At 60.8% G+C, this 24,591-nt stretch overlaps 5 protein-coding genes across 5 annotated transcripts; 4 read left to right on the top strand and 1 right to left on the bottom strand.

The window, feature by feature from the left end:
• Positions 1-603: 603 nt before the first annotated feature.
• CNR2 (cannabinoid receptor 2) lies at positions 604-2,532 on the top strand. The gene is made up of 2 exons (XM_040086415.1): positions 604-704; positions 843-2,532. The coding sequence occupies exon 2, from the start codon at positions 909-911 to the stop codon at positions 1,956-1,958; it is 1,050 nt and encodes a 349-aa protein (XP_039942349.1). The 5' UTR covers positions 604-704; positions 843-908; the 3' UTR covers positions 1,959-2,532.
• A 1,061-nt stretch (positions 2,533-3,593) lies between these two features.
• Positions 3,594-8,007, top strand: FUCA1 (alpha-L-fucosidase 1). Its single transcript, XM_040086414.2, has 8 exons — positions 3,594-3,937; positions 4,550-4,684; positions 4,881-5,018; positions 5,648-5,753; positions 6,095-6,295; positions 6,434-6,624; positions 7,087-7,186; positions 7,688-8,007. The coding sequence occupies exons 1-8, from the start codon at positions 3,594-3,596 to the stop codon at positions 7,823-7,825; spliced, it is 1,353 nt and encodes a 450-aa protein (XP_039942348.1). The 3' UTR covers positions 7,826-8,007.
• A 943-nt stretch (positions 8,008-8,950) lies between these two features.
• On the top strand, positions 8,951-12,692 carry HMGCL (3-hydroxy-3-methylglutaryl-CoA lyase). The gene is made up of 9 exons (XM_040086424.2): positions 8,951-8,998; positions 9,109-9,198; positions 9,344-9,451; positions 9,810-9,905; positions 10,436-10,584; positions 10,914-10,977; positions 11,278-11,466; positions 11,701-11,826; positions 12,121-12,692. The coding sequence occupies exons 1-9, from the start codon at positions 8,951-8,953 to the stop codon at positions 12,220-12,222; spliced, it is 972 nt and encodes a 323-aa protein (XP_039942358.1). The 3' UTR covers positions 12,223-12,692.
• A 722-nt stretch (positions 12,693-13,414) lies between these two features.
• GALE (UDP-galactose-4-epimerase) lies at positions 13,415-17,182 on the top strand. The gene is made up of 11 exons (XM_040086309.2): positions 13,415-13,445; positions 14,216-14,342; positions 14,413-14,528; positions 14,689-14,802; positions 14,922-15,098; positions 15,177-15,290; positions 15,362-15,428; positions 15,514-15,599; positions 15,683-15,760; positions 15,859-15,973; positions 16,051-17,182. The coding sequence occupies exons 2-11, from the start codon at positions 14,222-14,224 to the stop codon at positions 16,104-16,106; spliced, it is 1,044 nt and encodes a 347-aa protein (XP_039942243.1). The 5' UTR covers positions 13,415-13,445; positions 14,216-14,221; the 3' UTR covers positions 16,107-17,182.
• LYPLA2 (lysophospholipase 2) lies at positions 17,087-24,555 on the bottom strand. The gene is made up of 10 exons (XM_040086310.2): positions 24,494-24,555; positions 22,350-22,453; positions 21,712-21,743; positions 21,032-21,097; positions 20,688-20,735; positions 20,454-20,524; positions 20,151-20,224; positions 19,728-19,829; positions 19,427-19,603; positions 17,087-18,958 (listed from the first exon to the last, which is right to left on the bottom strand). The coding sequence occupies exons 2-10, from the start codon at positions 22,425-22,427 to the stop codon at positions 18,908-18,910; spliced, it is 699 nt and encodes a 232-aa protein (XP_039942244.1). The 5' UTR covers positions 22,428-22,453; positions 24,494-24,555; the 3' UTR covers positions 17,087-18,907.
• Between the last annotated feature and the right edge of the window lie 36 nt (positions 24,556-24,591).

The following is a 24,591-nucleotide window of genomic DNA, read 5'->3' as shown; positions in this document are numbered from 1 at the left end:
TGGGAAGGGGGGTCCTGTTCCGTGGGCTTGGGCACAGAATTAAAATCAGGCATTTCCCTCCATCACACCTCTGCTGATGCTAAAAGTACTGATAAAATTAACCTCATCCTGGCTATGGACAGGGATTCTTAGGCTCAGGTGGTCTCAGTCCTGCATGTCCCCATTTGTATATCCAACCTGTACTCTAATACCAATCTCTAATTAATCTCTAATAATATCTATTAATTGCTCTGATCATGGCACATGGAGGATGGAGGGGGAACCACAACTGCATTGAGCTTTGTGAAGCTGCAACGGGCAAGCTTCAGTATAAAACCAGTCTTGTTGTTTTGTATGTTCAAACAGCTTTGGTGAGAAGTAAATCCTTCATATTTCCCTTTGTGTTCCCCGATGAGCTGCACCGAGTCCCTGGCAGGGCAATATCTCCCGTCCTTCTCCATCCAAGCCGTCTCCCAGGGCAGTGTCCCCATGAGCAGTCCCTTCCTCCCTCCCCGTGCTGCTGCTGGCCCTGAGCACTGAATCCTGGGGGAGTGATAAGAGCTGGCTCAGGATTTGTACAATCCTCAGCGTTGCTTCCCTCTTGTGGAAGGAACCAGCCTGGGAGACTGAGGCAGCAGAGCCAGGGTGCCCCGGGCTGTGGGAAATGGGTCCAGCCCAACAGCCGCTGGGACAAAGCCTGGAGCTCTGCTGGGAGAGCGTGGAAGGTGGCTGCAGCATTTGGGCTGTGGACCCGAAAGCAGCTCTCTGTGGGCTGATTTCATTTCGCTTGCTTCCCTCGGAAGGGAGGGAAGTGTCTGGGTTGAATCTGTTGCTTAAGTCCTCTTCACCTCCGCCTTTTGCAGAGCACCTGAAGAAGTACGGAAGGAAGCAGAGGGCTCTCTGTGAGCTCCCAGCTCCAGGTAACCACCATGGATACTTGCAGGACACCTGCCAACGCCTCCAAGTGCAGCGGGAACACCATGGAGTGCTTCATGGTGCTCAGCACGCAGGCACAGAAGATAAGCATCGGCATCCTGTGCGGCCTCTTTGGGACAATGTGCGTTTTTGAGAATTCCTTGGTGCTCTACCTGATTTTCTCTTCCCCCGGGACCAGGAAGAAGCCTTCCTACCTCTTCATCGGCAGCCTGGCCCTGGCTGACGTCCTGGCCAGCATCATCTTCGTCTGCAGCTTCGTGAACTTCCACGTGTTCAACGAGGCTGGTTTCTCCAAGGAGGTGTTCCTGCTGCAGCTGGGAGGGGTGAACACGTCCTTCTCCGCCTCCCTCAGCAGCCTGCTGCTCACGGCCCTGGACCGCTACATCTCCATCAGCCGGCCCTCGGAATACAAGCTCCTGATGACCAGGAGAAGAGCCTGGGCGGCGCTGGGGGTGCTCTGGGTGACCTGTGCCACCATCGCTTGCCTGCCCCTGCTGGGCTGGAACTGCTGCGTGCTGGACTCCTCGTGCTCCGAGCTGTTCCCCTTTGTGGATGACAATTACCTGTCGGGCTGGCTCTGCTTCGTCATGGTCCTGCTGGGCTGCATCGTCTACGCCTACGCCCACGTGCTCTGGAGGGCTCGCCAGCACGTGGCCTACATGGAGAAGCACCAGGCACAGGCAGGGAAGCAAAACACCCGGATGAGGATGGACGTGATGCTGGCCAAGACCCTGGCGATGGTGCTGGCTGTCCTCGTGCTCTGCTGGTCCCCCGTGCTCGTGCTCATGATCTACAGCGTCTTCGCCAGGCTGAGCGACCGCCTGCGCAAGGTGTTCGCCTTCTGCAGCACCCTCTGCCTGCTCAACTCCATGGTGAACCCCATCATTTACGCCCTGCGGAGCAAGGAGCTGTTCTCCTCCCTGAGGAGGGTGTTCTCCCGCTTCAGGAGGCAGCTGAAGGCCGCTGAGGAGAGCCCTGAAGCAGAGAGCACCCACAAGTCCTCGGCGATAGAGACGGTGTGCGAGGACACGCACACGATGTAGGGAAACCCTGGCGCTCGGGCTGGAAGGAACGCTGGATCGCTTTCCTTTTTCTTTTCTCTTCTGCTGGGAGCTGAGGGATCAGCTGTGATGTGGAGACAGCTCCTGCTGCTGTCACCCTTCGACACCGTGTCACCCTTCTCTGCTCTCGGGCACACGGTGGGACTGTTGGGGTGTCCTGTGCAGGGCCAGCAGTTGGACCGGATGATCCTTGGGGTGTCCCTTGCAGCTCAGGATATCCCGTGATTCTGTGATAATCTCCCATCAGGGGAGGTTCACGTTGGACATCAGCAGGAATTTCTTCATGGAAGTGTTGGTCAGGCTTTGGCAGGGGTTGCCCAGGGAGGTTTGGAGCTCCCGTCCCTGCAGGTGTCACCTGGATGTGGCACTCAGTGCTCTGGGCTGGTGACAAAGTGGGGACTGGGCCCGGCTTGGCCTGGGAGGGCTTTTCCAACCTCAATGGAATGCAGTGTTCTCACTGTGGCTTAAGGACTCGGCCAGGGCTGGGGCACACAGGACCTTGCAGGCAGCACATTTCTCCCAGTAGATTTCAGGAGAACTGACCTAACCACACAGGTGTCTGTGGGATGTTATGTGATTAAACATATAAGGCGTTTTCCAGGGTTTTCTTCCTTTTCTTTCCAGGTGTACAAAGTTCTCCAGGTGACAAGTTTAAGCCCAAACTGGGGCAAATACTTTGAGCATGAGGAACTTGATTTGGGTTGTTTGGTTTTGGTTTTTTTCTGCAAATTACGCAAAAGCAGCACTTTTAGCTGAATGGACTAAGTGGGATAGAGCCTTTCACCAGTGACCTGGAGCAGCTGGGCTCCTGCCAGCTACCAAAATGCCTCCAACAGGGATGAGCCTGGCCAGGGCACGGCCACGAGGCCCTTGCACTCTGCCCTGTGTCCCAGAGGATGCACCCAGCCCTCGGGAGGGTTTGGGAGCCCTGTCCAGGCCTGTCCTGGCTGCACAGAAGGGCCTGGAGAAGGAGAGACTGAGGGGAGACTTATCAAAGTCTGCAGGACATTGAAGGGGCAGCTCCCACCTCTGCGACCGTGGACGGGATCCAAGGCAGCGGCTGGAGCTGCGCTGGGGGAGGTTTAGCTTGGATTTAGGGAAAGGCTCTTCTCCAGAGAGTGCTGGGCACTGCCCAGGCTCCCCAGGGAATGGGCACGGCTCCGAGGCTGCCAGAGCTCCAGGAGAGCTTGGACAGCGCTCCAGGGGTGCGCAGGGTGCGGTTGTTGGATTAGCCCCAATGGGCACAGAGTGGGATTGCTGGAGTGAGTCCCGGTTATCCTCCATCCCTTCCCGTGCCATTCCCGCTTATCCTCCGTCCCTTCCCGGACATTCCCGGTTATCCTCCGTCCTTTCCCGTGCCATTCCCGGTTATCCTCCGTCCCTTCCCGGACATTCCCGGTTATCCTCCGTCCTTTCCCGTGCCATTCCCGGTTATCCTCCGTCCCTTCCCGTGCCATTCCCGGTTATCCTCCGTCCCTTCCCGGACACTCCCGGTATTCCTCCGTCCCTTCCCGGACCCTCCCGTCCCCGCCATTCCCCCGCGGTCGCGCCGCAGCCTCGAACCCGCGGCCCCCGGCGGCGGTGACGTCAGGGCCATGGCGGCGCGCTGAGGCGGCCATGGCGGCGCGGGCGCTGCTGTGTGTGGCGGCCGCGCTGGGCCCGGGCCTGGCCGCGCCCCGCTACCGCCCGGACTGGGCCAGCCTGGACGCGCGGCCGCTGCCGGCCTGGTTCGACCGGGCCAAGGTGGGGGTGTTCGTGCACTGGGGGGTGTTCTCCGTGCCGGCCTGGGGCTCCGAGTGGTTCTGGTGGCACTGGCAGGGCCAGCACGATGCCGCCTACGAGCGCTTCGTGCGCCGCCGCTTCCCGCCCGGCACCACCTACGCGGAGTTCGCGCCCCGCTTCACCGCCTACGACTTCCAGCCCCGCCAGTGGGCACAGCTCTTCCAGAGGGCCGGGGCCAGGTCAGCGCCGGGGCTGGCAGAGTTGGGGTCCTCAGGGGATGGGGGTCCCTGAGGGGAGGGGTGCCATGGCCGGGGTCCCTCAGGGGATGCATGCTGGGTCTGGGAGTCCCTCAGGGTACAGAGGAGCCGTTTCTGGGAATCTGTGAGACAGTGGTGGCCCCACTGAGCAGATAGAAGAGCATGTCCGGGAGTCCCAGAGGGAATGAGGGGTCCCTCAGGGGATGGAAAAGCTTGGGAAGCATGTGGGGCTATTCCCAAGAGGATGCAGGAGTCTTTGGGGAGACGGAAAGGGCGAGGCCGGGGATCCCTGAGGGATTGGGAGTCCCTGAACAGTGCTGGAGATCCCTCAGGGGTCATGCCCGGGGTGCTGAGGAGATGACAGGTCTTGCTCCTCCCTAAGTATTGACTGTTCATTCTTTCCCAGCATTAAAATCTACTAAAAACCTCTCTTGTTCTTGTATTTGCTTCTAAATCCAAAAGATAGTGACAGAAGGGCTCCCCACAGAGTGGTTATCCAGTGCCTTGCTCTTTTAGTGACTGGGTTTGCAGTGAGGCTGAGAAATATCTCCGTTGTCCCTGTGCCATCCCAACCAAGTCCTTTCGTCCTCTCAGATACGTGGTCCTGACCACCAAGCACCACGAGGGCTTCACCAACTGGGGCTCGCCGGTGTCCTGGAACTGGAATTCTGTGGATACGGGGCCCCATCGAGACCTGGTGGGAGAGCTGGGAGAAGCCCTCAGGGAGAGGTAGGGAGAGCCAGAGAGCTCTTTCAGAGCAGTGAATCCTCCTGGCTGTGCTTGACAAACAGCAGAAAACCCCGAGTTCAGTGTGAAAGATGGAGTGCATGCAAATAATGAAAAATAATAATGCCAGTAATTTAATTTCCGCTGCTTCTTAATCCCCACTGAAGCCTATCTCTTCCCTCTGTGTTTTGTCCTTCAGCAACCTCCGTTATGGGCTGTATCATTCCCTGATGGAGTGGTTTAACCCTCTCTACCTCGCTGACAAACAAAGTGACTTCAAGACCCAGAGCTTCGTTTTAGAGAAGATGATGCCAGAACTTTATGACCTTGTCTTAAAGTAAGAGCCACCATTTCAGAATCACCAGCATTTCCTGGTTTCACTTCTGTAGAGAAAGATGCAAAGGGGGTGCAAAGAAGAGGAATGTTAATTTTTGCAGAGGCAGATTCTCTTTGCTAACCAGTAATGATTTGTGGTAATTAGAAAAGGGATTCACTTTTGCTGTGTGCAAGGTATAATCTGTAGAATAAGGCAGGCACAAATTTTTCTTGCAAAAGCAATTCCCTTTAATCCTGCCTTTGTGCAGGGTAGCTGGAAGTGGAACAAATTGTTCAGTGTTTAGTAGGGTAGAAGACTGAACTCACTGTAAATTTGCATCCTTGCCTTGCTTCCCCTTGCTGACAAAAATACAAGGCTTGGGTTTGTGGGTCATTGTCCCAGCTCAAGTATGCGCCTCATAATCACCTTTGAGGTGCCAAATTCTGGGTTTTTTGGAAGAACTCTCTTGAACTGGGGATCTTTGCTGCTGCAAGAACCTCCCTTACGGCTTTGTGTGAAGCAGAAAATGAAGCAAAATCCTCCTGGTGGTGCCAGGCAGTGGGAAGGGGAAGTGAAACTACCCCACATCCGAGAAACACGATGTGGCAGGAGCAGATAAGCCATTGTGGACCAACATCTGTCTCCCTTAGATACAAACCAGATCTAATTTGGTCGGATGGAGACTGGGAAGCTCCGGATTCCTACTGGAATTCCACCTCCTTCCTTGCCTGGCTCTATAATGACAGCCCCGTCAAGGTACCGGTGCCGTTGGGTGGGTGTGGAGGGGCAGGAAGCTGTGGGATGTGTGATCACACCAGAAACATCCTTGATGCGTTTTCTGTGACAAAAGGAGAGCCTCGGCTGTGCTGCAGTGACAGCCCCGCTGTCCTTTGCAGGATGCTCGAGGGAGGCTCAGGCCAGCAGCTGTGTTGCCTCAGCCTCTGCCTGAGTGAGCAGAGCCCAGATTCAGCCTTCCCAGAAGGGTTTCCATTACACAGGGAATTTTTAGGTGCTTCCTTGGGGGGGTGACTGCCAGCTGGACACCCAGGAGCTGTCACAGAAAGGTTCTGTGCCCTGAGCTGCTGCTGTTCTCGCAGGACACCGTGGTTGTCAACGATCGCTGGGGCCGGGGCTGCTCCTGCCGCCACGGGGGTTTCTACAACTGTGCAGACAAGTACAGGCCAGGCACCCTGCCAGATCACAAGTGGGAGATGTGCTCCTCCCTGGACAGGCTCTCCTGGGGCTACCGCAGCAACATGAGCCTCGCTGAGGTGATGGATGAAATGAGTATGATTGAGGTGAGGAGCCTGACATAGCCTGGGGAGGGTTACTGGGAACTGGGGGCTTCTGGAGCAGCTGATGAGGATAAAACTGCTCTGTTTCTGTGTGCTGAGCTGAAGATAATGCCGTTTGTTGTCTTGCTTTATCTGCCGCAGGAGCTGGTGCAGACTGTGAGTTTGGGTGGCAACTACCTCCTCAATGTGGGACCTACAAAGGAAGGGGTGATTGTCCCCATCTTCCAGGAAAGACTCCTGGCCCTTGGGAGGTGGCTGGAGACCAACGGGGAGGCAATTTATGAGTCCCAGCCTTGGAGGGTGCAGATGGAGAACACCACAAACTCGGTCTGGTGAGGACTCTGCTGCTCAGACCAGCTGAGCTGATGTTTATTTCTTACCTTTTCCCTAATTTGGTACACTCTGTAGTCTTGCTGTTAGGATTTCATCCATCTTGCTTCAGTAGGAACAAAACAACCCTTCCTTTAAAAATGTCCACGCTGTGGCTGTCAGGACTGTTTAAGCAGAGGTCCTGGCCAGAAATTCCTACAAAATGGGATTGTTTTAATTTCCTCCAGAGTGTTCAGCCCAGAGATGTAGAGCTGGGGTCAGGATGAGGCCGGGACAGGTTGGCAATGACATTTGCACACATGAACTTTGGGTTTCATCAGCCAGCGCTGAGGGGCTGATTTTGGAGTTGGGGGAAGCTGGTGACCCCCGCGTGGTGACACAGGGCAGGGCAGTGTTCTCGTGCTGTCGGGAAGGGTCAGGTTTGTGTCTGGTGCCCCTCACCTGCTGCACTCGTGCTCCCCCAGGTACACCTCCAAGGGACCTGTGGTGTTTGCCATCTTCCTGCTCTGGCCTCGGGACGGTGTCCTGTGCCTGTCCTCGCCCATTCCATCCCCAGGCACACAGGTAAGGGACCAAAAACAAGACAGCACACACACCGAGAGCCCTTCTGGGGGCATCTGTGCGCTGGGAAGGATTCAGTTGGGAGCTGGGGGCGCGGGGGAGGTTGTGTGCTGTGGGCTCCTTGCAGCATCCCAGGCCGTTCCCCAGGCTGTGGCTCACGTGGAACATGGGGCAGGAGTTGCCAGGACAGGCCCATGGCTGCAGGGAAGGTTCCTCCGGAGTGTTTCGATCCTGCTGTTGCAGGGGAGGGCAGCAGGAGTGGCAGATGTCACTGTGACGCAAATGTTTGAGTGTCCTTTGCTCTGAACAAACAGGGGCAAAGCATCAGCAACAACCACCCCCCAAACAACAAACTGGAGCCTGGTTTGGCCTCAGAACACCGCGTGTGTCCCCCCTGTGCCACGTGAGCCACAGCTGGGGACCTGCAGGGCCTGTGGGAGACGCCGGGCTCTGCAAAAGGGGCCTGGTGAGCTCCAGCTGAGTGTCCCCTTCCTTCCTCTGCAGGTGACACTGCTGGGGTTTGGTGGCACTCTGGAGTGGCAGGAGCACGCAGGGAAAGGGATGCTGATAACCCTGCCCCGCGTGCTGCCGTCTCCTGCCCCTCAGTCCGGCTGGGCGCTGAGGCTCCAGGGCGTGAAGTGATGCCGTGGGGGCACACAGCACCTCCCACTGCCTTTCTTTTGACTCAGTCCAGAGGATTTTTATGTTTCACGTTGAATACATTATTTTATTCACTTGAGAGGATGAATCTCTCCTCTGGTCTCTGTTGCCTTGTGTTACTTTGGTGTTGGTTGGAATGGTTGTGATCAGGTGCTTCCACGATGAGTAAATCTAAGGGAAGCTTGCTGGAAGAGACCTGGAAGAAATCATCTGTAAAAAATAAGATACAAATCCATCAAAAAACTTGTATCGATACTCTGCTGGAGACGGCTACAAGAAAAGGTTTTGTTCTTGGTGAATTTTAGAGACTGCACCGTTGTGAGTTGCAGCTGTGACTTCTGCTTGCTCTCCTGAACTTCTGCGCTCGGAGTTCCAGTGGGAGCAGGTTTCCTGTGGATGCTGAACTTCTGAAGAAGGGTTGAACAATGTGTGTGAGCGATGAAACTGCTCCCGGGAGCACAGGTTGTTGTGAGGCGCCACAGCGTTGCACACAGGCTTTGTTTAGTTCCTGTCCGAGGAAAACCTGCCAGGAGCTTGGAGCCCAGCTCGAGCAGAGCCCTGGGCCACGTGTGGAGCTGGTGCCGTGGGAGCTGTGACTCGAGTGACAAACATACAACAGCCCCGGCTGCCCGGGACCGGCTGCGGTGATGACGCCGTTACGAACGAAAAAAGGGGACAAAAAGGGACAACAGAGCCGTGGCCTCTTTGCCTCACATCCCCGTCACGCCGCTGACCCCTGGCTCGGAGCGGGGCCCGCCCCAAAACAAACAGCGCCGTGTTTACCCGGCGCTCCGGCCAGCGGCAAAGCCGCCGGTATAAGTGCGCGGCGGGCGCGCTGCCGGGCAGTGCCCGGGGAAAAATGCCGCGCTGCGACACCGGCTCCGCGCCGCGGGACGGCGCCTGGGGACAGGTACGGGGCTGCGGACGGGGACACGGGGGGCACAGGACACACGGGGGACACCCGGGACTCGAGGGACGCAGCGGCCGCGGTGACAGCGCGCGGCCGGGGTCACGTGGGGGGCGTGGCGCGGCGGCGGTCACGTGCCCTCCAGAGCCCCGCCCCGGTCACGTGCGGGGGTGTGCGCGGTCACGTGATCGCGGGCGGCCATGGCGGCGCGGCGGCTGCTCCCGCGCTGGGCGGGATCGCTGCGGCCCGTGAGGGACCGGGGCACCGGCACGGGGGGAACGGCACCGGGGGGCGCCGGGAGGGACCCGAACGGGGCTGGCGGGGCCGGGGGCTCGGCTGACTCTTCCCTCCGTGCCAGGTGAGCTCCGCCGCGGCGGCCGCGGGGGCGTACCCGAAGCGAGTGAAGGTGGTGGAGGTGGGACCCCGCGACGGGCTCCAGAACGAGAAGGTACCGGGCTCCCTGCGCCTCCCTTCTCCAGCCAAATCCCCCAAACGTCCCCCTCTGCACCCTTTTTTTCAGTGGTGGTGGAGTTCATTGTGGTAATAATAATAACTTTAGGTCCTTTTTCTTTTCTTTTTCTTCTTCTTCTCAGAACGTCGTGCCCACCCCAGTGAAGATCAGTTTAATCAACATGCTGTCAGAGACGGGGCTGCAGGTCATAGAGGCCACCAGCTTCGTGTCCCCCAAGTGGGTTCCTCAGGTGGGTGTTCAGACAGGATTGGCAGTGCAGAGTTCCCAAAGTACAGCAGTCCAGCGATTGTGCTTGCTCCCTGTTACTGGGCAAGAGCCAGCAGAGGAGATCCAACATCCCAGAGCTTCCCTTTGGACCCTGGGAGAGAGCAGAGGGACAGACAGGTCACACACGAGCCGCTGCTGCTGCACATTGGCCTGGCTGGGTGACCCCTGGCCCCTCACGGAGTGCAGCTCTGTTTGCTCTCACAGCCTCTGATCCCTCGATGTTCCTGTGCCCTTTACAAAAAGGAACTCTGCTGATGAATTCGTGGCTGGCAGAAGTGGCAGTTGTCACCCTCACAGACGTGTCCTGGTTTGCTTTGCAGATGGCTGATCACACCGAGGTCATGCAGGGCATTAATAAGTTACCTGGGATCAGTTACCCTGTGCTGACTCCAAACCTGAAGGGATTCCAGGCAGCGGTAAGGCCCGGGAAAACCTGAATATCCACTCTGGGCTCTTCCCAGTCCCACCTGATCCTGTGCTCCTGCTCCTTCACCCTGTTCAAAATCAGATGTGTCCTGGTGGTCTTGCTGCAGAATGAACTGAGGGAAGGATTGGGTTGTTTGGGGGAAAAATACTTTTATAAAATGAGAGAACTGCAGTCAGAGACTGTGGATCACAGGGTCATTGAGGCTGAAGAGCTCCAAGATCTTCACGTCCAAATAAGCAAGGCAGATTTCTTTTAGGAACAGAAGAGCCTCTGTAAAGGGAAGTTCTTTATGGGGCTGGTTTGAGATGTTTCTACCCAGAGGTGCCATTGAAACCCTTGAATGAACACTTGGCCATGAAATCATAAAGTTGTGCCTCTGTTTGTCATTTCCCTCACAAGAAAAATCACCTGGCTTTGACTTAGCGACAGTGCTGGATTAAGGGTCAGCCCTGCTAATCTCAGGGCACTTTCCCACCCCCAGTGGTCCCGTGATACCAGTTTGGGATTTTTTATTTGCAGGTGGCAGCAGGGGCCAAAGAGGTGTCGATCTTTGGGGCAGCATCCGAGCTGTTCACCAAGAAAAACATCAACTGCTCCATCGAGGAGAGCCTGGAGAGGTTTGAGGAGGTCATGAGGGCAGCAAGGGAAGCCAGCATTCCTGTCAGGGGGTAAGGACTTCCTGCTGGGATTCACCCATGTGTTATCATTCATTCTGGAATAGTCCAGAATCACTTTGGATCAGGTTTTCTTGGCAAACATTCCACATGGGAATGCACAGATTACACACCCCCAGCCCTGTGGGCTCATCCTGGCAAACTTCACACCCATGGAAGAAGAAATTGTTGAAATCCTGTAACCTTTGGCCATTGGATTTCTGGAATATAAAATTGTTTCTCCCATCTTATGGACATGGAAAATGCACAAGTCCTGACTGATTTGTCCAGTAGAATCCCACTGCCCTTTTCCAGCTAAAAGTGTGGGGTTTTTTTAACCACAGATATGTTTCCTGTGTCCTCGGATGTCCCTATGAAGGGAAGATTTCTGCAGCTAAAGTTGCAGAGGTGAGTCAGTCATAAACAACCAGAATTCCTGAGAGGGTTTTGATTTCTCTTTAGGGATGTGGAGTGGGCACTGGGGATGTGTCAGACCCTCTAACCACAGGGAATATCCAGAGACTGAACCCAGCTGAAATGGGGAATTGAGGGAGGTTTTTAATCCCAGAGAAAAGTGTCCAGGGAATCCCTGTCCGCAGGAATCCCCTCTGGGGAGGGAAGGAGGAGTGTCCAGGGAATCCCTGTCCACAGGAATCCCCTCTGGGGAGGGGAGGATGTCTCTCAGTGCCCGTGCTGGCTGTGGCACAGGTCTCCAAGAAGATGTACTCCATGGGGTGCTACGAGATCTCCCTGGGGGACACCATCGGCGTGGGCACCCCCGGCAGCATGAGGGAGATGCTGGCAGCGGTGATGAAGGAGGTGCCCGTGGGGGCTCTGGCTGTGCACTGCCACGACACCTATGGACAGGCTCTGGCCAACATCCTGGTGGCCCTCCAGGTAGGATCCTGCTCCGGATCGCTGCCTCGTGGCGTGGCTGGGACGGAGGGACCTCAAAGCCCGTCTTGTTCCACTCCCTGCCCATCTCCCACCATCCCAGGCTGCTCCGAGCCCCATCCAGCCTGGCCTGGGACACTTCCAGGGATGGGGCAGCCGCACAAGGAAAGTGGCTTTCCTTGGGAAACGCAGGTTTTGTGCTTCCAGAGCAGCCCCTGACCCTGGGTGTGTTTGCAGATGGGGGTGAGCGTGGTGGACGCGTCGGTGGCCGGCCTTGGGGGGTGTCCCTATGCCCGGGGAGCCTCCGGGAACGTGGCCACAGAGGACTTGGTGTACATGCTGAACGGGCTGGGCATCCACACGGTGAGTGGCACCTGCCCTGGGCTCCACAGGACTTGGCCCAGGGAGCCTGAGCGTGGTGGGGCAGCTGGGGTCACTGGGCCTGGGGAGACAGGACAAGGAGAGTGGCTTCTCTTAGACAGAGGGCATTGTGAGAGGGGGTATTAGGGGAAAATATTCCCTGTGAGGGTGGGCAGGCCCTGGCACAGGGTGCACAGAGCAGCTGTGGGTGCCCAGGGCCAGGCTGGACGGGGTTTGGAGCTCCCTGGCATGGGGGGAGATGTCCCTCAAGGTGTGTCCTGTGCCTTTCCCATGCAGGGAGTGGATCTCCAGAAGCTGATGGACACAGGCACCTTCATCTGCAATGCCCTGAACAGAAAGACCAATTCCAAGGTGTCTCAGGCCTCTTGCAGACTGTGACACGGAGTGAAATTTCTCCTTGGCTCGAGAAGAAACCAAAGGTCCTCGCTGATCTGAGTCTGGCTGGGATTCCTCTCTGATCTCCCAGCTCGGTGTTTGAGAGGAAGATCAAAATCCACCAGAATTATGAAGAAATGAGAGAATATTCAGTTACACTGGCCCTCGAGGATGTCACCGTGTGCCTTAGAGAAGGGAGGGCGTGGAGGGGCTGAGGAGGGCTCTGACAGAGCAGCACCCAGCAGCTCCTGCCTGCAGACCCAAGGGCTGACACAGATTTGCAGTTAGAGCAGTGCTCCAGGTCAGGCTTTGCCCTTCCTCCCTTCCCTGCCTGCCTTTCGGAGCCTCCCCTGTGCTCAGCCTCGGGCCCCTCGGCCCTGCTCTGTGTATCTGTTCTAAGATACCTTGAAATAGCAGGAGTAATAAACACTTTATTTAACAGTCTAAACTATTAAAGATTTGATTCACCTGAAGCAGCTAAGGAGCTTTTGGTGCTGGTTTGGTTCCAAGTGCCTCTTCCCCATAGAAACTGCCTCATCGTGGGCTGGGGGTGAGGAGATCCTTGCACCCCCAGAGAGCAGAGTGTGGAACCCCCCTGCTCCTCACGGTGATCAGGGCCTTGGGAGCCGCCCCCAGCCCTGTGGTTTGAAATCATTTATGGAACACTTTATTTGTGGGACTGGAGACGAGCGCAGGAGCTTCATCCTGGCAGGGCGCAGGGCTGGTTTGAGGCTGTGTGTGCCGCCTCTCCACATGACTGCAAAAACTGACACAGTTATCAACCTTCGCTAATAAATGCTGCAGAAGTGAAGCAGGAATGGGCAATAAGTCAGGGGTTAGGGCAATAATTTGGGGTTCGGAACAATAATTTGGGGTTTGGGGCAATAATTCGGGGGTTGGGGTAATAATTCGGGGGTTTGGGCAATAATTTGCAGTTTTAGGGCAATAATTCAGGATTTTGGGGCAGAAATTCAGGATTTTGGGCAACGGCTCCCTCCCGCCGCAAGGTGGCGCTGGGGCACGAGCTGCCCGCTTTGGCCCCGCCCGTTCCCGCGCGCGCCAATCGCCGCCGTCCCCTCCGCGGTGTTTTGGCCCCGCCGCCGCCCCGTAGCCGTGACACGTTTCCATGGAGGAGCCGCGCGCGTGGCACCGGGGGCGGGGCCAAGGCCCGGCCTTAAAGGGGCCGCGCCCCGCGCGGGGCTGAGCGGGAGCGGCGGCAGCGGCGGGTGAGAGAGCGGGGGGAGCGGGGGGGAACGGGCAGGGGGCGGGTGTGCTGCCCTGCCCTGCTTTGCCCTGCGCTGCCTTACCTTATCCTGCTTCCTCTGGTAGCGAGAGCCCAAACCCCCGGGGACGGGGGCATTCCCACGCCTCTGGAATCTCTCCAGTTCCCGGGGTACTTTCTGTCCCCCGGGGCCCCTCCGGTCCCTCCCGGCCCTGTCCTCGCTCCCCACCTGAATTCCGCGCTATTTTTGCCTTCCCCGCCCTCTCGCACCTGGCCCAGGTGCTGCCCACCCCAGCCCCGGGCCGGTTTGGGGGGCCCAGGTTGGGTCCGCAGCTCCGGGAAGGAATTTCCCAGTTCGGGTTCTTCCCTCCGCTCCTGCCCCTTCCCAGGGACGGAGCCCCGCGTCCCGCAGGCATCGCTGCGCTTTGCGGTGCCCCAAGTCCTTCCTGAGGGGAGGCGTGGAGCGGGGCCGGCACTGGGAAGGGAGGAACTGCGGGAAAAACCAGGAATAGGTGAAGGGCAGAGCTGACACCCCTGCGGAGACCACCCCAATTCATTAATTAGCTACTTAATTAACAACGAGAACTCCTGCCCTGAGGGCCCTGGGTGCAGCAGGACCTCGGCCGTGTCCGGGAGGCGCCACCTCCGCGTCCGGGAGGTGTGACCGGGAGCGCCGGTTCCTGCCCCGCCCGTACCTGCGGCCGTGCCGACGTGCCCGTGCCCGTGGCCCGGCCGTGCCCCCCGCAGCCGCAGCTTCGGGGCTCTTCCCCGCAGGGAGCCATGGCAGAGCAGATCCTGGTGACGGGCGGCGCCGGCTACATCGGCAGCCACTGCGTGCTGGAGCTGCTGCAGGCCGGGTACGTCCCCGTGGTCATCGACAACTTCCACAACGCCATCCGAGGTACGGGGAGCCCCATCCCGGCCGGGCTGCGCCCCACCGCAGCAATCCCTCACCGCCCTCCACCCCCCAGGCTCGGAGGAGCTCCCCGAGAGCCTCCGGCGGGTGCAGGAGATCGCGCACCGGCCCGTGCTCTTCCAGGAGCTCGACATCACGGACGAGGCGGCGCTCCAGGAGCTTTTCAGGAAGGTGAGAGCAGGAGCTGCAGGGCCCTGGGGGGCTCCCGGGGCCCCTGGCAGAGGTGGGAGCAGGGAGGAAAGGCAGTGCCCCACTCCTGAACGAGCTCCTGGGGGAATTCTGGCTGGTTCCTGCTGCCGTGGCACCCATGCCCAGCCCGTTCCCCCGGCAGCACCGATTCTCGGCCGTGATGCACTTTGCGGGGCTGAAGGCCGTGGGGGAGTCAGTGCAGAAGCCTCTGGAGTACTACAGAGTGAACCTCACCGGGACCATCCGGCTGCTGGAGGTGAGAGGAGCCAGCGGGGATCCCGTGCTGTTCCCTCTGCTCTCCCGGTGCCCTGCAGCCTCTGCTGGGCTGACACGGGGCACAGAGCTGGGTCAGTGCTGGCCATTGCCCTCTCCCAGACCATGCAGGCCCACGGCGTGAGGAACATCGTGTTCAGCAGCTCCGCCACCGTCTACGGGGACCCCAAGTACCTCCCCCTGGACGAGAAGCACCCGGTCGGGGGCTGCACCAATCCCTACGGCAAATCCAAGTTCTTCATTGAGGAGATGATCCGGGATCTCTGCAAAGCAGAGAGGGTGAGGAGCGGCCCCGCGGGGCGGGAGCCGGGTTCTGTCCCCAGGGGGTGACCGGGCCGCCCGTCCGTGTGTCCCCAGGACTGGAACGCCGTCCTCCTGCGCTACTTCAACCCCATCGGCGCCCACGAGTCGGGGATGATCGGAGAGGATCCTCAGGGGATCCCCAACAACCTCATGCCCTACGTGGCTCAGGTACCAGCCCCGCAGCCCTCGGGGGATCACGGGGAGGGGACACGGGGTGACGGGGCTGTCCCTCCACGCAGGTGGCAGTGGGGCGCCGGGAATTCCTGAGCGTCTTTGGGAACGACTACAAGACGGACGATGGAACGGGTGCGTCACAGGATGGGTGCAATTTGGGATCCCCAAGGCCCTGGCTGCACCCTGAGCCCTGCCCTCACCCTCTGCGTCCCCACAGGAGTCAGGGATTACATCCACGTCGTGGATCTGGCCAAAGGCCACATCGCCGCTCTGAAGAAGCTCAAGGAGAACTGTGGCTGCAAGGTACCAACCTCGGGCTCCCAACAGGGGCTGAAGAGGGGCCTGGCCCTTCTCCCCTTGATCCCTGTCCTTCCTCCTCCTCCCAGATCTACAACCTGGGCACAGGCACCGGCTACTCCGTGCTGCAGATGGTCCAGGCCATGGAGAAAGCCTCGGGGAGGGAGGTAAGGGCAGAGAGGCAGCTGCTCCCACAGCAGCCCTGGCACCGTTCCCTGAGTCCCTCCGGGAGCCCCCGGAGCCCACGGCGCTGCTCTCCCTGCAGATCAAGTACCGGATCACGGCCCGGCGGGAGGGAGACGTGGCCTCCTGCTACGCTGACCCCGCGCTGGCCGAGCGGGAGCTGGGCTGGAAAGCTGCCTTTGGCCTGGACAAGATGTGTAAGGGCATCCCCTCCCCGGCACAGCGGGCACGGCCGGGCCCCTGTCCTCCCTCACCTCCCTTGTCCCTGTTCCAGGTGAGGACCTGTGGCGGTGGCAGCTGCAGAACCCCACGGGCTTCAGCAAGAACTGAGCCGAGGGCTGGCCGGGCCCCGGGCTGCTCTGAGCCAGCCCTGCCTCCATCCCCCAGCGCTGGCACCGTCCTGAGAGAGCAGTTCCAGCTCCCCCTCCTGCCTCTGGTGCGGGGCAGGAAGGCTGGAGCATCCGCAGCCTCCCCACTCCTCATCCTCATCCCCCAGGTCTTTGCATCTCACAGAGCAGAACCACAAGGAAGAGAGAACAGAGCCAGGGCTGGGCTTGGCACCCCAGGCCTGGAACCCCTGGCGGGAATGCCCAGGCTGGGAGCAGGAGCTCCTGGGCCCTCCCTGTGCCCTGGGGACACAGCGCTGGGACTTGTGAGTGCTGCTGACCCAAACTACAGCACGGCCCCTGTTCCCTCCCTGGCTTTAGGGCTCGGGGGGAGCCCAGGGCCCCCCTGCCCTGGCACAGAGAGGCACAGGAGCCTCCCACAGGGACCAGTCACATTCCAAAGCCACCAGGGCTCATCTCCCCAGCCCAGGGCTTCCTCCACCCGCCCTTCTCCCTGCCCCCAGCATGGTTTTGGGGACCAAATCTCCTCTCCCCGGTCTGGTGCTGAGGCAGAGGAGCCCCTGCCCAGGGCTGGCCTGGCTGCCCTCAGCCCCTCGCTGCCTGCTTCGGCCTCCCGTGGCAGCCGCTGCCCAAACCCCGGTGCCAAAGGCTGCGCAGGCGCCGGCTCTGCCCCCTGTCCCACACTGCTCCCGTTTATTCCTGGCAGCTCCCAGGGCTCCTCCGGGCAGGGATGACGCAGTCGGCCCCGTGTGCTGTCGGCTGGATGAATAACTTATGCTCCTAAATTATGAATTGAGCTTTTGATTTGTTTTTAAAATAAACTTTTCCACTTTCTAAGTGGCAGCTTTGTTCTGCTTCCCCTCAGCCAGAGCTGCTGCCCCTAAAAATGGCACCCTGGGGCCTCGTGCCAGCCCCACTCCACCCCCAAATCTCTCACCCTGTCTGGCCAGGGATGACGCCAGCTCAGGGATAGGTTGAGGATTTATTTCACCTTGATTCTCTGTGGAACGCACACACACACAAAAAAAAAAACCCCAAACATGTACAAGGAAGACAAGAGAGAAGAAAAACCAAAAAAAAAAAAAGAGCAAAAAAGAAAAAAAACAACCAACCCAAACAATCAAAAGAGAAGAACCCAAAGTTGTACTGAGGAATGGAGAGAAGCCGTTCTCCCTCCCGGGTTCCCGGCACTGCTCGGGCAGGGAGTGAGCAGGAATGCTCTGCAGAGGGGTCCCGGGCCCCATCACGCACGGTTCCAGTTCACAGTCACACGGGTCAGTCCATCCATCACCAGCCCTTGGTCCCTCCTGGGAGCTGCCAGCCCAGCCCAGCCCGGCGTGAGGGGCAGGGGCACAGCAGCACTCAAACACAGCACAGAGGAGCCGGCAGGGCTGAGCCCGGGCAGGGGCAGCAGCAGCTCTGCTGCTTTCAGCCTTCCTAAAAGGGGCAAAACCTAAAACCCCAAGCCCAGGGCAGGCCCCACGCTCCACTCTCCAGAGGGCGGTTATTGCTTTGCACAGCCCGGGCAGGGAGGGCAGGACTGCTGGGGCTGAGCCCCCCAGAGCCCCCCAGAGCCCCCCAGGCCTCGCTGGCACCGGGGGGAATGCAGGGATGTTCCAAAAGCCACGATCAGCCCGGGCAGGGGCTCAGCCCGGGGGAAGAGGGGTGAGGTGAGGGCAGAGCCGCTCCACAGCCACTGCCCTGGGCCCTGTGTGAGGGGAGGGTCAGCCAGGAGCCCCCCCAGAGGAGACATTCGGGGCCCCAGCACGATGCCAGCAGGGGAGGGGACAAGCCACAGGTGAGGGACACTGGCGATTGTTCATGGAGGGGGAAGAGCCCCCAGGCCCGGGAGCGGAGGATGGGGCGCAGCAGCACTCGGGGCTCAGATGCTGCTGAGATGATGGCTGGGAGCAAAGCTGCTCCTTCCAGCTGCACCAGGAGCCAAACCCGGGGTCCAGGGACCCCACACCACTCCCCATCCCCGAGCCAGCCCAAGCCCAAAGGGAAGGACAAGTAGCAGCAAGAGAAGACATTAAAGATGGGCCCGGTGGCTCCACGAGCGTAAACGAAGCTGGGGGCTCCCAGGGTGCGGAGCTGGGCTGGGTGGGGGGAGATGGCCCCGGGACCCCCGCGAGGCAGAGGAGGAGATGGAGATTGTAAAAGCAACAAGAGGAGGAGGAGGAGGAGGAGGAGGAGGAAGGAGGTGATTATCTCCAAGGGCAGAGCTGCCCCAGGCCGAGGCGGAAGGGAGTGTGCGTGTGTGACAGGCGTGCGGGAGGTGCGGGAGCTGCCCTGACCCTCCCTGCCGGCCCCGGGCAGCCTTTGGCCGAGCCAGCCCCGGGCAGAGCCCGCCCTGGCGCCTGGAGGCGTCCGCAGGGGAGTCCCGGGTTCCTGAGCTCGGACTGAAAACCCGCGAGTCGCCTGAGCAGCCGCCGAGGGCAGAGCTCCCAGCCCCAGGTGCCCCAGCCCCGTCCCGCCCCTAATACTGGTACAAAAACCCCAAACGCAAGGGGAAAACCTCCCCCGCGCCGTGCCGGCCCCGCGGGGGCCCGAGGGGACCGTGACCCCCCCGGGAACCGCTCGGAGCCAGCGCAGGAGAGAAAAGGCCGATGCGGGCTCGCCTGGCTCCGGGAGCAGCGGGAGAGCCGGGCAGCCCCAGGCGAGGGGACGCGGGCGCGGCTGGGGGTGTCGGGACTGCGCGGGGGGACCGTGGCTGGGCGGGTCACAGGGACACACGGGCGGCGACAGCGGAACCCTCCCCTGCCACAGTCCCCAGGGCTCCGCTCAGATCCGGGGCAGCAGCTTCTCGATGAACTCCTTCACCGCCATCATCTCCTGCCGGGAGCGCACGGCCCGTCACCCCAGGGCTGCGCAAGGGCCGGCCTGGGGCACGGGATGGGGCACGGAATGGGACATGGGAACTGGGCACGGGGCTCTGCAGCCCCCTGGAACAAGTCAGGAACAAATCTATCTCGTGTGTTCCCCAGCCTGCCTGACCTACAGCGCTGGGGTTAGTCCCAAAGATCCCAAAGGGACCCACAGGATCATCCAGCCCAGCCCTTCCCAGATCACCCAACATTCCCACCCTGGGCACCTCTGGAGCACTGTCCAAGCTCTCCTGGAGCTCCAGCAGCCTCGGGGCCGTGCCCATTCCCTGGGGAGCCTGGGCAGTGCCAGCACCCTCTGGAGAAGAACCTTTCCCTAAACCCATCCCAACCTTCCCGACACAGCTCCAGCCCTTCCCTGGGCCCACCACTGATGACCACGCCTGCAGCCATCCCCTCCGTGCAGCGCCGTGCTGACCTGAGGACAGGAACTGTGCATCACTCCGGGGTAGGTTTTGAACTGCACCTTGGCCGGGGTGACCACGGACTTGAGCTTCTCGGCAGTGAGGGCCCCGAAGCGCACGGGGATCATGGGATCCAGCTCCCCGTGGCACTGCAGGATGGCGATGTCCTTGTTCACGCCGTTGTTGGCCGCCTGCCACGAGAAGGGGACGCTCAGGTGTGCCCAGGTGAGGGGACACCGCTGGGGCAGTGTCCCCAGCGCAGGACGCTCTCCACCGGAGAGCTGCAGTGGGAGAAGCCCCACGAGCCAAGGGTACCTGTGGGAAGGCCTTGTGGAGCGGGAGCCAGCAGCTGAGCGCCACGATCCCGGCCAGCTGGTGCTGGCACGTGAGAGCCGTGTACAGCGAGAGGGCACCGCCCTGCGGGGGACACGGGGTCAGTGCCAGGGGGTGTGCTCACACACACACACGCACAAAAACACACACGCACAAAAACACACACGCACAAAAACACACACACCGCCCTGTGGGGGACACGGGGTCAGTGCCAGGGGGTGTGCTCACACACACACGCACACAAAAACACACACAAAAACACACACACACACAGACAGACAGACACAGACACTGCCCTGCGGGGGACACGGGGTCAGTGCCAGGGGACACCCTCGGGGTGACACCCTCACTCACACAGACACTGCCCTGCGGCAGCTGAGCGGGAATCGGGCTGCTGCTGCTCACCTGTGAGAAGCCCCCCAGGATGATGCGGTTCGGGGGGATCCCGTTCTTCATCTCGTGCTCAATGATTGCTTTAACTGGAAGGAGATGGGAGAAACGGGTCACTGGAAGGGGAGGGGGGCTGGGAAGCATCACAGGGTGCACGGCAGGGACGGGCAGGTGCCAGAGATGCTGGGGAGAGGTTTGCTGGGATCACAGGGCAGCAGAAACAAAGGAGAGGTGGAAGGAAGAGACCCGCTGCAGTCCCAGCAGGGGAGAGGCACACAGCAGCTCCCCTCTTCCCCCTCCCCTTATAGAGCTCCTTACTGTTTTCTGCAGCTTTCTTGATCCCAGCTTCATCCTCAGGTGCGTCCGGAGTCAACCCCATCAGGTCAAACCTGGGGGGAGCAGCGGGGTCAGCCAAAACCTCTCCCAGCACGCCGAGCGTGGGGAGGCAGGAGCTGGGTGTGCTCTGCCCCTCCCGGGCCCCCACAGGGCAGCGGATTTTGTCTCCCCATCCCCAAAAGGGCCCCACCCAGCCCTGTTCCCCAGAGCACTGACCAGGAGGGCATCACCATCTTCATGTTGAGGGTCACGGGGATCCGGGGCCTGTGGAGGGACATTTTGGGTGTTTTAGCACAAGTCTGAGGGCAGCAGGAAGGCTGAGGCCGCTCCCCTTCATGCTGAGCCCCCTCGTGCCTGACCAGGGGATGCACGGGGAGCTCCAGGGCCTTCGTCCCTCCCTGCAGCCAGCAGGGATCAACAAGCCAGGAGGGGAAGGGAAAGAGCCTGGGGTGGTGCTCAGCTCTGCCTGCAGCAGGACAGACCAGGGCAGCAGGGGCGGCCTGGCTGTGCTCAGCACCACCGAGCCCCCAGGGCCCCCGAGCCCCCAGGGCAGCACTTACGCGTGAGGGCAGATGTACTTCACGTAGGGCAGGCGGATGGAGGAGAGCGCATCGGCCCAGCTGTGCCTGGCAGGGACACGAGGACAGATGAGTCCGAGGCTTGTCCGAGCCGTCCTCCCGAGGCTGCTGCCCCCCAGCCCCTCCCCTGAGCTCATTTCACCCAGCCCACCAGCCTGAACCCCCCGTGCAGCCTCCCCAGCACCGATCCCATCCGAGGGGAGCACCCTGAGCCCCCAGGCTGCAGGCAGGGAGGACAAGGAGGAGGGAATCTCCCAGACAGGGATGTGGGAATCTCCTGGACAGGGAGGAGCCCTTTGTCACCACCTCCGAGGTGGCCCTGCACAAGAGAGATGCCCTGTGCAGGCCCAGCCCAGCTGCCAGCCCTGGAAGAGCCTCGGTGCTTCCTAGCAATCCCCGAAGGCAGCACAAAACCCACCCGCGGGGGGTGGGGGCTGCCAGGCTGCCGGGATCATCAATATTCAAGAGCATCAATATTCAAGAATCTGCTGGCAGCGATTCCCTGCCATTCCCTGCCATTCCCGTGCAGGAATGGCTGCAGGCCCCAGCCCAAAGCCCCACACAGAGCCCAGAGATGCCCTCAGGGAAAGCAGCAGCAAAAGGTCGGGATCTGCATTTGGCAAACCACACATCCCGCTGGAGCCAGCTCCAGGGACACTTACCCCGTGTCTCCAAGGCCATGTAGGAAAATGACCTGTTAAAAAGAGAAGGAAGGGAATTAGCTGGTCTGAGAGTCGGGAGGGGGCAGGGCTGGGCTGGGCTGGCAGGGAGGTGGCAAATGGACACTTAGTCACCAACTGGAAGAGGCTCAATTTAGCTTGGAGCAGGCGGATGGGTGGGTCAGGGACGTGGTGTCACCCTGCCACGGGCAGGTCCCAACTGCTCTGCACAGCAGAGGGACAAGGAGTGACAGGTCATCCCACCAGAGCAGAGGCCCAGCCTGAACCCCAGAATGAGCTGGAAGGGATCTTAAAGCCCCTCCAGTGCCACCCTGCCATGGCAGGGACACCTCCCACTGTCCCCAGTGTCCAGCCTGGCCTTGGGGGGCAGAGGGAAGGCAGCCTGCAGACCCCAGGAAGGACTCGGGGGGTTCCTCTGGGAGATTTGCTTTGAAAAGCTTTGACAGCCCGATCAGCCCCAGCTCCCAGTGCCTTGACGAGCTGAGCTCTCCCTCTGGAGCAAACATCCCGGCCCAAGGACAGCCACAGAGCCCCTGCCGGCCCTGCCACCCCCACGCTGAAGCCCACGGAAGCAGCCCCCTGTTTTGCAGGGCAGCAGCAGGGGAGGGTGCAGCCCTTACCGCGGCGGTCTCCCGCTCTGCCCCTGAGACGGTGACGGCGTCGGCGAGGAGGGGGACAGACATGTTGTTACCACACATACACCGAGAGGGATCGACACTGGCACCTGCGGGACACAGAGGTGAGGCAGGAAAACAAACCTCTCAGCCCCCTTCACGCAGAGCAGCAGCTGTCTGGGGGAAATTAAAGAGCAGCTGGAGGCTTTGATGTCCAAGCCCTGGGGACAGCCCACACCACAGCCGGGCAGCGCTGGAGTCCGGGAGCACAGGGAGCTCCCTGCGTGGGGTGATGGAAGTGTTAAAATTAGCCTGGAAATTACACCTCAGAGCCAAAGTTGTTCCTGTGGCTGTGCCAGCGTGAGCAGAGGGCAGCCGGCAGCACAGCCTCGGCATCCCCTCATTCCTGCACCTCTCCACCCCTGATCCCTTCCTGGAGCTGTGCAGGAGCGTGACCCATGTCTGCTGCCACCGGGAAGCAGGAAACCCTTGGCATGCAGCAGCACAGGCTCTGCTACACCAATAAAGGTCCAGCCCTGTTATATGGGGCTGTTTAGGAAGGACCAGAGCGCTGGGAGCTGGTCTGAGTCCTCCCAGTGACACGTGACACCCTTGTGCCTCCCCAGGACAGCAGGCAGGGTCACCATCGGAGATCCCAGACCCCAGAGAGCTGATGGCATCCCCGGCGCCTTCAGCCACAACAGTTCATGGTGTTTGTTCCCACTGCATCACAAATCAGAGCTCCAGGTCCCCACCAGGCTGCCCTGACCCCACCAGCACTAATTAGATCAGAGCTTGTTTAGGGCACTGCCATTATCCCCCAGGAACAGGATCAGTCTCCAAGAGCACAGCCACAGAATATCCCGAGCTGGAAGGGATGAAGGATCATCCAGCCCAGACCCTGGCCCTGCCCAGACCCCCCAGCAATCCCACCCTGGACATCCCTGGAGTGCTCTCCAAGCTCTCCTGGAGCTCTGGCAGCCTCGGAGCTGTGCTCATTCCATGGGGAGCCTGGGGTTCCTGGGGGAACAACTTTTCCCTGATATCCAAGCTAAACCTCCCCAGGCACAGCTCCAGCCGCTCCCGAGCTCCTGTCCCTGTCACGGAGATCCGAGCTGCCCCTCGGGAGGCCTTTCCTCATCCCCCACGCTCTGCTCCAGCCTCAGCTCCCACAGCAGCACCATCCCCAGCGGCTCGGGGCCACACAGGATCCCGCCAAGCTCTCCCAATCCCCGGCACGCCAGCAGCCAGCCTTACCCACGAGAATCAGCCTGGTCTGCCTCCCAGCCCGGCCAAGACCTGCCCGACTCGTTCCACCGACTGCTCGTCAGCGGCTTCCCCACTCAAATAAAAACCGGGACCAAGCAGCTCCCGGATCTGACACAGACACACGGCCCACGTGCTCGCGTGTACAACGGGCAAAACAACCGGCCGGGAGAGACCGCGCCTGCCAAGCGCGCTGGCGGGGAGAGGGAGGCAGGCACAGCAGCATCCTCGCCCGGCCGGCGATGGGATGCGCTCCGTGTCGGGGCGGCTCCGGGGAAAGCGGGGCTTGGCACGGGCAGAGCTGCCCCGGGCCGCTCCTGCCCCGCTCCGGGAGGGAACACAGCGGGAGCCCCGGGCCGAGGGGGATCAACCCCTCGCATGTGTCTGTGTGGGGGTAAAAGCGCAAAGACAGAACCGGGAGGGGAATTCGGGTCCCATTCGGGGCTGTCGGACCCCACCAGCGACACCGGGCCGGGGGGGAACGCGCTCATCGGTCGTTAATTAGCATTAATTACCGCGCCTCAGCCTCTCTCCCGGGCCCGCAGCCCCGCAGGGAGCGGAATGCAGCGGAGGGCTGGGGAAATCCCGCCTGGAAGCGGATGGAGGCGGCACCCCACGGCCGGGAGCGCCGGTTTTCCGCCGAACCCGGGGCTCTGGGGGGGGCCCTGCAGGCTGCGGCTCCTGAGGGCTCGCAGGGAGCCCCGCGGGCGGGAACAGGCGGCCCCGTTACCGCCGAGCCAGCACCGCGGCCCCCGGCCCCTCCGCCGCCCCTCTCCCCGTTAATTCCCGTTAAACCCCGGGAAGGGCCCCGCCGCCCCCCCCCCCGCCCTCACGGACCACCCCCCCCGCCCGCCCCGGTGGTACGTGCCGCCCCCCCCCCGCACCTCTCCCGCGGCCCGGCGCGCGCGCTCCTCGCGGCTCCCCCCGACGCGCTCCCACAGGAACTTCCGGAGCGCGGCGGAAGTGACGCACCACAGTGCCG

This window comes from Hirundo rustica, chromosome 25 (assembly GCF_015227805.2).
Source record: "Hirundo rustica isolate bHirRus1 chromosome 25, bHirRus1.pri.v3, whole genome shotgun sequence".
Lineage (NCBI taxonomy): Eukaryota > Metazoa > Chordata > Aves > Passeriformes > Hirundinidae > Hirundo > Hirundo rustica.
Note: the sequence above shows the minus strand (reverse complement) of the source record. Positions and strands in the feature narration are given on the sequence as shown.

Excerpts from the sequence above, each read along its gene's own strand:
- GALE (XM_040086309.2), top strand. The coding sequence starts at position 14,222 with ATGGCAGAGCAGATCCTGGTGACGGGCGGCGCCGGCTACATCGGCAGC. Across the intron at positions 14,803-14,921 it reads GGACCATCCGGCTGCTGGAG|ACCATGCAGGCCCACGGCGT; the intron begins GTGAGAGGAGCC and ends GCCCTCTCCCAG. Across the intron at positions 15,291-15,361 it reads TCATGCCCTACGTGGCTCAG|GTGGCAGTGGGGCGCCGGGA; the intron begins GTACCAGCCCCG and ends CCCTCCACGCAG.
- CNR2 (XM_040086415.1), top strand. The coding sequence starts at position 909 with ATGGATACTTGCAGGACACCTGCCAACGCCTCCAAGTGCAGCGGGAAC.
- HMGCL (XM_040086424.2), top strand. The coding sequence starts at position 8,951 with ATGGCGGCGCGGCGGCTGCTCCCGCGCTGGGCGGGATCGCTGCGGCCC. Across the intron at positions 9,199-9,343 it reads ACGGGCTCCAGAACGAGAAG|AACGTCGTGCCCACCCCAGT; the intron begins GTACCGGGCTCC and ends TCTTCTTCTCAG. Across the intron at positions 11,827-12,120 it reads ACGGGCTGGGCATCCACACG|GGAGTGGATCTCCAGAAGCT; the intron begins GTGAGTGGCACC and ends TTTCCCATGCAG.
- FUCA1 (XM_040086414.2), top strand. The coding sequence starts at position 3,594 with ATGGCGGCGCGGGCGCTGCTGTGTGTGGCGGCCGCGCTGGGCCCGGGC. Across the intron at positions 5,019-5,647 it reads CTTTATGACCTTGTCTTAAA|ATACAAACCAGATCTAATTT; the intron begins GTAAGAGCCACC and ends TGTCTCCCTTAG. Across the intron at positions 5,754-6,094 it reads ATAATGACAGCCCCGTCAAG|GACACCGTGGTTGTCAACGA; the intron begins GTACCGGTGCCG and ends CTGTTCTCGCAG.
- LYPLA2 (XM_040086310.2), bottom strand. The coding sequence starts at position 22,427 with ATGTGTGGTAACAACATGTCTGTCCCCCTCCTCGCCGACGCCGTCACC. Across the intron at positions 20,736-21,031 it reads AAGTACATCTGCCCTCACGC|GCCCCGGATCCCCGTGACCC; the intron begins GTAAGTGCTGCC and ends GTCCCTCCACAG. Across the intron at positions 19,604-19,727 it reads TCCACAAGGCCTTCCCACAG|GCGGCCAACAACGGCGTGAA; the intron begins GTACCCTTGGCT and ends TTCTCGTGGCAG.